General features: G+C 50.8%; 1 protein-coding gene across 3 annotated transcripts in view; it reads left to right on the top strand.

Annotated features, from left to right (window-relative positions):
* Nucleotides 1–12,377, top strand: part of LOC137154725 (cGMP-dependent protein kinase 1-like) — a 50,306-nt gene that overhangs the window by 11,709 nt on the left and 26,220 nt on the right. For all 3 annotated transcript variants that reach the window (XM_067550504.1, XM_067550503.1, XM_067550505.1), the window contains exon 2: nt 1,775–1,939. In XM_067550504.1, the coding sequence (XP_067406605.1) occupies nt 1,852–1,939 (88 nt within the window). In that variant the 5' untranslated portion in view covers nt 1,775–1,851. The remainder of the gene's footprint in view (nt 1–1,774; nt 1,940–12,377) is intronic.

The following is a 12,377-nucleotide window of genomic DNA, read 5'->3' as shown; positions in this document are numbered from 1 at the left end:
GAACAATTTCCCGAGGGTCGTGGTGGATTCTCCGTCACTGGCGATTCCCCAGGCATGATGGGAGGTTTTTCTGAGATCTGCTCGGGAGGTTACTGTGGGCCAGGTCTCAGACTAGAGGGTGACATGGTCCCTTCCGGCCTGGGGATTTCGACAGAGAGCTTGGAGAAGCGGCAGCCGTGTGGATGGAGGAGCTGGGGGAGGTGTGCTGGGGGAAGCCTGCACACCTCCTGGAGCAGTCAGAGCCGGCGATGCTGCAGAGAGCACGACCTGTGGTGACTCACAACGGTGCCAGCATCGCAGGCAAGCGACAAAGCGCCCGTTACCCAGCGCTGGGTCACTTAGGACCCAAAGCGCTGCCCGCGTGGGCGCGCTGCCTGGGGGGAGACGCCCGAGGAAACGCCGCTGCCGTTCGTTAGCTGTGCTCACATCCCCGGCCAGCCGGGGAGCCCAGACAGCAGACAGCCCAGACAGCCCAGACAGCAGGCCGAGGCGCTGCTTGGTCCTTGCACGCTCAGGCTGACGGGTCTCGCTGCTGCGTGGCCCCGCTGGGCTGCTCCTTCCCTTGACTGCAGACGGGCAAGGGCCTGGGTTAAGGGTCCACTGTTGCGTGCTGGCTGTGGTCCCCCGGTGCACCCGCATTTGCCTGAGTTTGCCGCCGTGTGCTGGGCTGGGGCTGGGTCCGTGGTACACGCTCCCCTCCCACCTTGAATGAATTCACTGCAAATGCGCTGCCAACCATCCCGGATTGCGGGGGGGTCTGCGCTGCACACTGCCTCCTCCGCCATGGGACTCCGCAGCGCCGGCCCCACAGCGAGCTCTGCCTCGGCAGAGACCCTGTCACCCCTTGGGGGCGCTGTCGCCAGCAGGGGTCTGCAGCCGGGCCAGGCAGCCGGTTCAGAACAAGCCGTGGGAGTGAAGGGTCCCGAGGTCAGCTGGGGAAGCCAGGCTGAACTGGAGTCCCCCGGCTCTCTCCCCAAATCGTGCTGGGGCCAGCTCGCTGTGCCAGGGCCCACAGGGTCTTCTCACTGGGTCCAAGCACCTCAGTCTCTGTGTCTCTAGCCGCTGTCCCCCTGGTTCCACACGCCTCATCTCACAGCGCCTGGCAGTGAACGTCCGTTCTGGGTCGCCATGGTCCGTCCAGGGCCACATTCACATGGGGCCATTCTTGATCCATTCCTTTGCGCCAGCTCGGGCAGGCCTGCCTGCCGCCTTCCATCCCAGAGCTTCACCCCCTTGGGATGGCAGTAGCCAGGGAATGGGGAAACTGAGTCACCACCCTACAAACACCTCATGTTCTCTTTGCTTTACCTGCCATAATTTCTTACCGATCTCCTACTTGGGTTACTTTAATACCGCGCACACACTGGGACGAAGTCTTGTGTCCATACTTTAGCTAAGCAACCCTGAATTAACCTGAAGGGGCGCTCTCCCCACAGTCAGCTCTGGCCCCGCTGCCCCGTGTGGAGCGGCCTGTGCTGCGGGAAGAGCTGCCCTTTAAATGGAATGAAAGCCCCAGTCCCGTTCTCAGGCCCCAGCGTCTCTGGGAGCTGGGCTGTCCTGGCCGGATCCCAGCTGGGAGATTCTGTTGGGTTCTTGATTCCCTGCAGTTTCTGTGGGATGCAGGATTCTCCAGGGGTGGCTGCATCTCGGTGGCGGCTGCCGTGCCGTGCCGTGTCGAGGGGCCTGCGGGTGTATGTGGGTCTGGAGGTGCCTGGGCTGGGAGGGCAGGATTAACTCCGTCCAGCTAGTGCATGTCCCTGTCTGTCTCCAACAGCCCGAGGACGGCGTAGGACGGCTGCCCAATCCCTACCTGGGGCTCGCCCTGCCCTGCCCACGCCCCAGGCTGGGCAGATGGACCACCAGCTGCGTGAGCAGCGACTGCAGGAGGAGCGGGAGTATCTGCAGAGCATGGCGCGGCAGAGAGCCTTGCAGGAGCAGGGTAAGGGGGACGGGCTCGTGGCTTTCCCTGCCCCCAGGTACCAGATACAGACTGGCTGCAGAGCGTCTCTCTGACCCCCCGGCTGGGTCAGGGTCTGACTGTGGGGACAGCAGGGAAGGTGAGGGGCGCAGTGGTGTTTGCCCCCAGTACAGGTGGGGCAGGCAAGGCAGGGGAGCACCGTTTGCAGCACTTACCCCGTTACCTGCGCTGCTTCTCGGCCACGCCCCCAGCTCGCTCCTGCCACAGCCGCCGGGGAGCAGGCTGCGCCCTGTGCTGGGGTCCCTCGTGTGCTGGGGCTGCCAGGCGGGGAGCGGGCACTTCGCTGCTCCTGGGGCTGCTCGGCATCTGGTCCCATGCAGCCAGACCGAGCCCGGCAGCCCCCCAGCGCCCAGTGCCCCCACAAAGGCTTGGCTCAAGCTGGGCTCCGGGCGCCTTTGGTGAGAGTTTCGGGGCCCTTCCCCTGAGGTCCCCCCATCCCCCACTCACACCTCTCGGAGCGGGGGTGGAGCATGGACGGGACCTCAGGGGAGGGGGCGGAGCAGAGGGTGGGGCCACGGGCCAAGCGCCGGTGCCCCCCAACCAGCCTCCCCAAAGGCAGGAGTCAGGTGCTGCCCGTGGTTGTAAACTCTTGAAGGAAGAACCGTGTTCAGGGTGCGGGAGACGGCCCATTCCCATCGCACACACCAGCATGCGGCACTTTCCCTTTCCAGTCCCTGCCCTGATTTACGTCCCACATCCCTGCCATGGACGCCAGGCCCGCTGCGGCGCTGCCTCTGAAGTTCGGCCGGACCCGTCTGCTGAGTCTCTGAATCACGCGGGTTTTCCAGTTACGTGGCCCGATCCTGAACAACTTGCCCGCTGCTGTCCCGTCGTTGCAGGGACTGGCCATCAGCCATCTCAAATCCTTGCGTCGTCTCGTCTTGTTCTGCACCTGCCATCTGCGGTGTTTGCTCAATTAATTGTTCTTCCGATGCGGACTGTAGACGGCGACGGTTTCTGTCAAACTCTCCACGCTCTGCCGGTCTCGGGCACATGTGATCTGGGCCTGGCATTCTTTTTATTTAGGATCGTTGGCGTGGTCCATCCTTTCCCTTCACCCAGTCTGACGTGAACATGACGCACGGGTCTCTGGGTGACATTTGCTCATAAGCTCTTTCAGCCGGTTTATCCAATCTGGCAACTCTTCATGTCTGGCCCCTTTGGAGAGAGATTCTTTCCCAAAGTGGGAACAGTAGCTCCGAGTTGTCTTCCCAGCAGGAGTTGTGCTGGACTAGATCCAGTAGCTGTTGTTGGTGTTTATCTAGCTCAGAGGAGCAAGGACTGGAACGTCCTGCTGCTGGATTTTCTTGGCTGTCCGTACAGCTCCCTCAGCCTCTCCGTTTGCCTGTGGCTAATGTGGGCTGCTAGGAACATGATCAAAATCATATTTTGTTTGGAAAAGTGTAAATGACGCTGCAGCGTGTTGTGCTCCGTGGTCCGTCACTGGAAAACCAAAGTGAGCAAAAGTGCACGTTAGTTCTCAATAACACGGCGCCGTGTCGTGTCTTTCAAGGACGTTATCTCTGCATGCCCGGAAATCTAGTCCACCATGGCCCGAGAACGATGTGCCCTGGATCTGCATGGACCTGCAGCTAATCACTGGCAGCGGTGCGCTTATGAAAAGTTCTTTGCATTGTGTCGGACTTAGTCCTGCAATGTTCACATGTGGATATTTTATTCCTCACGTCCTGGCTGATGCCTGGCCACCGCACTGACTGGTTGGTGCATTCATGGCATTTAGTGAATCCTGCCTGTCCGTCACGGGTGAGGTTTAGGGTTCCTCCTCTCATTTCATTTGGAATTGCAGTTGCAGTTGCCTTTAATCATGAGTCTATTTGGCTCGCTTAATTGTTCACACACCACAAAGTCCCTTGTCACGTCCGGAGTGTCCTTTAGACGCCTGGACCAGCCGCCCCAGTGTAACTGAGAGCTCCCTGGAGTTGCATGTCTGTGGAGGTTACTGTTTGTAGCTGGAGCAGTCTCTTTTCTGATGCTGGTCTGTCTGTGTCCTCAGCATCCATCTTCGAACTCCTGGCTAGGTGAGTGTGATCCTGGGCTCCATGACAGAGTGTCTGCACTACCGGATTTTTCCCAGGAACATATTTAGCACCCGGGCTAAATTGGACTAACCTTAGCAACGGACACTGGCATCTCAGTAGTGCGTGATCCAGGTCCCTTTGTTGAGGAGGGCTATGAGCAGTTTCTGGTCTGTTACCAGTGTAAATGAATCCAGTCCACACAGATAGCTGAACGAGTTCTCACCTGCCCTGCCCTGCTTGCCAGGCACTTCTTCTCCATCTGTGCCCCTCATTTGTCTGCTTCTGTGAGAGTGCAAGAGCAAAATACAGCTGCCCCCCCTCAGAGCCCACCCCCTCAGCCAGAGCTGCCTGCGTCCGCACTGACCCCGTGGGTTTGTGCCCATCCTGGTAGTGGAGAACTGGAGTTGCTGAGATCACTTTTTTTCCCTTTTTGAAAGCCATGTCTTGATTTGGCTCCCGGAGCCAAGCTGTGCTGGACTTCAACAGTTCATTGTGTGGTTCTTTCACTGTAGAACGGTCTCGTAGGTATCGACCAAAGTAATGTACCATCCCCAGTACATGTTTCTGTTCTAGTACAGTTGTTGGTGCATTCAGTTCTCTCATTTTTCAGGGCTAGGACTGATTCTATCTTTGTTTATTGTCCGTCCCAAAACCTCAATTTGGAGCAGGCAGAACAGGCACTTTTCCTCCGATGGCTTGAGTCCAGGCTGACTGGCTAGGCTCCGGGCGTCATTGAGGGTTTTGTTGTGTTGCATCAAAAATCCACGTATCAGAATATTGTCCACGAAAACGACAACTCCATTTGTGTTGGTTATCAGTTCTGCCATCTGTCTTTGGAAAATTCAGGTGCTCTGGTAACCCCGAAAGGGAATCTTCAAAAGCAAAATCTCCACAAAGGTGTGATAAATATCGTCAGTTTAGTACTTTCTTCAGCTAAGGAATTTGCCAGAATTCGCGGGAGGCATCCAGCTTACAGAATACGGTAGCTCCTTTCACTTTGGGACGGGAGCCAGCCAGCGGTGGGAGGATAGATTTTTCTCTCACAACTGTTTCAGTAAGTCTTTTAAGATCCACACAGATTTGTATTTTCCATTTTTCTTTAGAACCGGAACCAGGGGGGCACCCCAGGGATTTCCTTCATTATGCCAAACTGCTGCAGTCTCTTTAACTCAGTGTCCATTGTACAAAGTGATGGGACAGGAATCCTGTGTGGAGGTGTGTGTGACATGAAGTGCCTAGGGTAGCCTACACTGAAAATGTCAAGATTAGGGCAGACTGCAAAAGGAAAGCAGTTTCTCCCAAAACTGGTGGTTAACACTGTAGTTAGATTCACCATCCAGTCACAAGCTGTGCTCCTGAACCCCACACGGGTTATCAAGAAGCTGAAAAAAAGAAATCACTCAGCCTCCTTTACTGCACTCCAGTCTCTGGCTCTGTATCAGCAGATAGGTCCAGTCAAGCGAGAAGTTACTTAAAATTCCATTCACTATGCAAAGTGTTCTTCTGATCCCCAGAGCGCCGGCCACATTACCAGAGCAATACCCCGCTGTCACACTGGCTGGATTGGAGGGGGGCATTGTCATATTGATCAACATCAATGTGTCAAAATCATAATAATCCATGGGAGGTATGCCATGTCAGGTGCTGTTAGAATGGCTGTAAGGTGCTAAGTAAGATGATGATGTTTATATCCATGTGTTATGTGTAGTGGAAGTTTAGGGACATATTTGATGTACCTGTATTTCGAATTGTGCTGGCTGGGACACACCCCAGACAGAGAGGGGGCAGGACAATAGCCCGCTTAATGGCCCATCAAAACCTTTACAGAAGCAAAGGACCCAGGAAGAAACTAAAGGCATACCTGAAGAGTCACCAGGATTGGCCCATGTGACTCTGGACTCCATTTTAGCTCCTGTAAGTTTCCACAGGCCGCATGGCCAGGGACAGAGGGTTTATAAGATCAAACCACAGAAACCATTTTGCCTTCTCTCCTGAGCTTCAGCCACCCACCTACCTCTGGATCAAGTCATCTGCAACTGAAGCTGTGTAACAAAGGACTGAGACCATCCAGGTACTGGATGTGAACCAGAGGAGACTATACAAGCCTGCAACTCAACATTTCTTCTAGAAACCTGATGTATATGGACTTTCAATCATCTGTATGTACCTGATTTGCCTTGACCCTTTAACATTTCTCTCATGGTTTGTTTCTTTCTTTTTATAATAAACCTTTAGTTTAGTTACTGAAGGATTGGCTGGTATTTTAGGTAAGATCCAAACTCATATTGCTCTGGTGCTGTGGCTGACCCCTTAGGTCAGAGGGAACCTTTTTAGTAAAGAGCAGAGAGTTCTAGTAACTGGTCTCTTTACTGGACCTGGTGCTGATTTGGGAGCCTGGAGCTGAAATGCAGTGAAGGGGGCTGTGGGCATTTGTGTACTGGCTTCTGTGGGGATTCAGAAGTGCAATTTGTGGCTGGCTGGGAAGTCTGCCTTCAGTGCCACCCACCAGTGCTGGCAGAATCTGCTTTCCTTTTACAGCCTGCCCTGCCCTCGGAATTTTCAGGTGGCTGCCCTGGGCACGGACGGGTCACACCTGCTGCCAACCAATCCTTCAGTATCTAAAACCAAAGCTTCATTAGAAAAGGAAAGTACGAGCAGAGAGTTGTTAAATGGTCAAAGCAATCACATACATAGACCTGATTTCAGAGTCCATATATCAGGTTCTTCGCGGCACTGGTGAGTTTGCTGGCTGGTAAGTCCCTCTGGAGCACATCCAAAGCTTGGAAGGGTCTGTCCATCCTTTTCCACAGCTTCAGTTTGTAGAGAAGTTACGGCAGAGGTGAGAAGCAGGTTGAAGACAAAATGGAGGCGATGCAGCTGCCTTTTTATATTCTCTGCCATGTGGCTTGTCCATCCGTTGTCCCACGTACAGGCTTACAGCACATAGCATGGAAACATGAGCTTGGAGTCCCCTGTCTATGGGCATGTCCCTACATGTCCTGCTGACTCACAGGCGTGGCTCCTGGCTACGCTCAGTGGCTCCAGCATACAGCTGATTGCCCATGGTGGGCCATCAAACAGGCTGGCGAGCGCTGATGTCAGTCTGTCTGGGGGTGTCACAAGTTTGAGACATCAGCGTACCACACACATTTATAACTCTCCATCCAGCCATACAGACAAACCAGCTTATCAGATTGAGCAAATCATGACTTTTCCACTGACACCTTGCATGGCATATCTGCTGTAAGGCTGCAGTTTTGTGATGTGAGTGGTAGATACCCTGCAAGGTAGGGATAGGATACAGAGTGACCTAAACACACTGGAGGATTGGGCCAAAAGAAACCTAATGAGGTTCAACAAAGAAAAGTGCAGAGTCCTCCACTTAGGAAGGAAGAATCCCATGCACAGCTATAGACTGGGGACCGACAACTGGGCAGCAGCTCTGCAGAAAAGGACCTGGGGGTAACAGTGGATAAAAAGCTGGATATGAGTCAGCAGTGTGCCCTGGTTGTCAAGAAGGCTAATGGCATATTGGGCTGCATTAGGAGGAGCATTGCCAGCAGGTCACGGGAAGTGATTATTCCCCTCTATTCGGCATTGGTGAGGCCGCATTTGGAGTATTGTGTCCAGTTTTGGGCCCCCCACTACAAAAAGGATGTGGACAAGTTGGAGAGAGTGCAGCGGAGGGCAACAAAAATGATTAGGGGGCTGGAGCACAGGACTTATGACGAGAGGCTGAGGGAACTGGGCTTGTTTAGTCTGCAAAAGAGAAGAATGAGGGGGGATTTGATAGCAGCCTTCAACTACTATCTGAAAGGGGGTTCCAGGGAGGATGGAGCTAGGCTGTTCTCGGTGGTGGCAGATGACAGAACAAGGAGCAACGGTCTCAAGTTGCAGGGTGGGAGGTCTAGGTTGGACATTAGGAAAAAGTTTTCCCCTAGGAGGGTGGTGAAGCACTGGAATGGGTTACCTAGGGAGGTGGTGGAATCTCCATCCTTAGAGGTTTTTAAGCTGAGGCTTGACAAAGCCCTGGCTGGGATGATATAGCTGAGGTTAGTCCTGCTTTGAGCAGGGGGTTGGACTAGATGACCTCCTGAGGTCCCTTCCAACTCTAATATTCTATGATTCTATGATTCTATGATTCTAATATGAGAAGCGGTCACCCATATTCCACGCAGCGTCCCAGTGTGTGCTGCTGTATGGCTCAGCATTGTCTCTGGCTCTCCTCACAAAAGTCCAGTATCACCAAATACTCCATTGAGTTCTTTGACCTGTCTCACTAGGCTCCTCATGCCACACCACGGCTGAGAAGCTGTTGGTCCGTGGTCCTTTGACCACATGAGTTCTGGATGCGAAGCTTTTGTCTTTGTTAGTGTTTCTGCGGTGAACTGGCCATGCAGCTCAGATACCTCCAGGGCTAGTTAGTGCTGGGCCGGGTGACTTCAGCTCTGGGCGGGGTTGAAGGTGATGTGAGTCCTTCTGAGGTGACTGTGATGTCAGCTCCTGAGTGAATTTTAAAGTCAATAGCCTTGCCATGAATATTTAGCTTCGCTCTCCTGGCAGGCTCTGTGTCATCACAGGTGATAGATCCAGAAACAATGGCTCTGGATTATCTGTAATACAAGTCAACTCCCTGACTGCTTTGGTGCAGCAAACAGCTGCAGAACGTCCATATTTCCTGCACTTATTACACTGTGCGCCTCAGGCTGGATATGCGTCATCTCTTGGGCTGTGACTTTTTCCACACCTTGTGAACGCAGGCTGGAATTTGTCCTTCAGCCTGGGAAGTTCTCTCTTCTTGCCTTAGAGGGATCACAGTAACAACTTTTAGCATTTATGCTGCATCTCTTAACAGCTTCTCGACTAGTGTCTTGTTTTTCACGTTTGGCAAGTTGCTCTGTTTGGTTTTACTGTCTCGTCAGCTCAGAGCGCTTTGCTACTCAAGGTGCTGAAGGACTTAGCTGAAGAAATCTTGGAGCAACTGGCAATAATATTGGGAAAATCATGGATGACAAGAGAGGTTCCAGAAGACTGGAGAAGGGCTAATATAGTGTCCATCTTTAAAAAGGGGGGAAAGGAGGAGCTGGGCAGTGATGGACCAGTCAGCCTGACTTCGATACCTGGGAAGCTATAGAGCAATGCAGAAACATCCAGGGTGCGAATCGCTGGAGGATGAAGGGGTGATCACTAGCAAGCAGCATGGGTTTACCAAGAACCAATCATGCCAAACCAGCTGGATTTCCTCTTGGCCAGGGTAAGTGGTTTGGTGGAAGGGGGACTGGGGTGGACATAATGTACCTGGACTTCAGCAAGGCTCTCGACACAGTCCCACGTGACATTCTGATAAAGAAGCTGGCGAAATCCGGGCTCGACAGAACTACCATGACGTGCATGCAGAACTGGTTAAACAACCACAAACAAAGAGCAGCTATTGAGGGAAGGATGGCGGATCGGAGGGAGGTCTCCAGTGGAGTTCCACAGGGATCTGTTCTGGGTCCAGTGTTGTTTAACAGCTTTATTAATGACCCGGACGTAGGAGTAGCGAGCCTGCTGATCAAGTCTGCAGATGACACAAAGCTGGGGGGAGGGTTGCAAACACTTTGGAGAACAGAGCTAAAATTCAGAGGGATCTTGATACATTGGAGAGCGGGGCTATAGCCACCAAAATGAAATTCAAGACAAGACAAAATAAATGTACAAACACAGGATGGGGGATAACTGGCCTGGCAGCAGCAGTGCTGAGAAGGATCCGGGAGTTGTGGTGGATCACAGCCTCACCAGGAGCCAGCAATGCGATGCTGTGGCAAGCAAAGCAAATGCAGTTTTAGCAGAGGCACAGCATTCACGTCACAGGCGGTCTCTACTCGGTGCTGGTTAAACCGCAGCTGAAGTGCTGTGTCCAGTTTTGGTCACCGATGTATAGAAAGGATGTAGAGAAACTGGAAAGGATCCAGAGGTGAGTGACACAGTCGATCAAAGGGATGGAACACAGGCCAGATGAGCAAAGGCTGGAGGAACTGGGTATGTTTCGTTTGGAAAAGAGGAGATGAAGGAGGGACATGAAAGGGTCTTCGGATACTTGAAAAGCTGCCATAAAAAAGATGGCAAAGATGTGTTCTCTCTTCCCACAGAGGGCAGGACAAGAGGCAGTGCGTTCACACTGCAGCACAGCAGATTTAGATTAAATCTCAGGAAAAACTTCTAACTGTCAGAACAGCAGGACAACGGAACAGACGCCTTGGGAGGTTGAGGAAGCTCCTTCACTGGGGGTTTTCCAAAGGAGGCTGGATAGTCATCTGCCTTGGATGGTTTAGACAATAAATCCTGCATCATGGCAGGGGGTTAGACTAGATGGCCCGTGCAGTCCCTTCTAACCCTGTGGTTCTGTGATTCTGTGAGTCTATTTGACGGGCTAACCTCTCTTCAATTGTAGCAGCTATGGAAGGTTTTTATCTGTTAACAATAACCAGCCTGTTTCTGATATTTTCATGTTTTGCTTTTCCAAAGTCACAGTTTTCAGCCAACGTATGCAGAGCGCTTATAAAACATTCCGCATTTTCCCTGGTTCTTGAATTCTCTGGCGAAAACATGCTCTTTCATAAACCACATTTCTCTGAGGTATAAAGTGTGCATCAAACGTAGCCAGAACCCTTTCGTAGGCATGTTACCCAAATAACAAATATTACAGGATCTTATTAGGGGATAAGGCAACAAGCCACATTTATTGTGAACACAGAAACTTCTGTAGATAGTATCAAAGAAAAGAAAAGTATCAACACTGTAATAACATTAATATTGTGCTCTACTTAGTGAAATAGCATTAATAATAATGTAAACACTAGGAAAACAGTATTAACATTATATCAATACTACAAATTACAGAGACATGTTTCAATTGATGCTTTCATTCACATTCACACACACTGACAGACACACACAGATAGAGACAGACATACATACATAGGGATCTTCCAGATGTCATAGTTACCAACTTCTTGGTGCTCATGATAGTCACTGGCCAGGTGACTAGAGCATGAGGATGAGGAGCAAGGTTCTGCCGATGCGCATCGGTACTCCTGGCTGATGTGATGTTGTAGACCCGAACCTCCAGCCTTCATCTTCTTGTCCCATTTTATAGGGAAAAGACCCCATGTAAGTCTATGGGTTTTGCATTGTCATGCTGCAACTGCATTCTTGGTGTGATCCTCAATCACCCACATTGTTGCAAGCCTGATCAGATTTTGTCCTTTGAAATGGGCTGGCTCCAAAGTTATTAGGGTGGCTCCTCTTCGGCCATTTGATCATCTTCGCTTCTTTCTTCTTCCCTCAAGCGTTTTAGGTGAGGCTGGTGTTTTCTTCATGTCTGTTTCGATATCCCTTACTCAGACCAATTGTTCAATCACTCTTTTTGTCTACACCCAACTCAATTGCTCGGCCATTCACACTTCAGTCACTCAGGGCCAACTCCTAGCTGAAGAACTTACATATTATTTTTTTAGAGCAAACCTTATTTCATTTTTGACAGTGTCTTTCACAATTAGATAGATACATTACATTGCAGTGTGGCTTTTGTACTTAGAATAGGATTTTTACAAATATATTGGAAGCAGATAAAATTAACAGATAAACTGGCCAGTGGACATAGTACAGACATTTACAAACAATCTTAAAATTATACAAAGTACAGACAGACTTGAATTAACATTTAAAAGGGTAGAACAGTAAGAGTCAGTTTGAGGTTTTAGCTTTTGATTCAGACTGGTGTGCCTTTTGGTAGGAAGGGGGGGGGGTGTTTGTGGCTCTGTTCTTACATATATTTCAAAAACAAGATTTTGGCCAACATTATCCCTCCTTTGACCCTTCAACTTGAATAAGTGGAAAGGGTCACATACAATTGTTTCAAAGCTATATACTGTGAGGAAATATGGGCTTGTGGCTCTAACTTAGTATACATTATTTTTATCCAACAACACAAGACACACATACTATTTAAACAAATACAACTTAACACTAGAACAATTAACAATGGGTGCAGTATAATAGAAATTATCCCTGTAGAGGTGGGGGACCATCCAGTAAAAACATCATACCAATGATATGCAGTAAGTTCTTTTTCTGCTTTAGCAATTCTAATCATTTTTCCATTAGAATGTGAAATTTGGATAGTCCTGTTTCCAGCATCTTGCTTTGTTACCTGCAGAAACTGGGTTACTTTTGCTCCCTGTAACAAGTGATCAGCTATTTTAGACCAATGTAACCCAAGGTTCACTGAAAATTCTGTTAGACTGGCAGTGAGAGTTGTACTGAACCCTTGGATTTTTGGTAGGTTGTATGTATGGTTTGTGGTATACAGAACACTT

The sequence above is a fragment of the Emydura macquarii genome, unplaced genomic scaffold (genome assembly GCF_026122565.2).
Source record: "Emydura macquarii macquarii isolate MOO-44397 ecotype Brisbane River unplaced genomic scaffold, CSIRO-AGI_Emac_v2 contig_1300, whole genome shotgun sequence".
Taxonomy (NCBI): domain Eukaryota; kingdom Metazoa; phylum Chordata; order Testudines; family Chelidae; genus Emydura; species Emydura macquarii.
The sequence above is the reverse complement of the archived record's forward strand: the minus strand, read 5'-3'. Positions and strand labels throughout refer to the sequence as shown.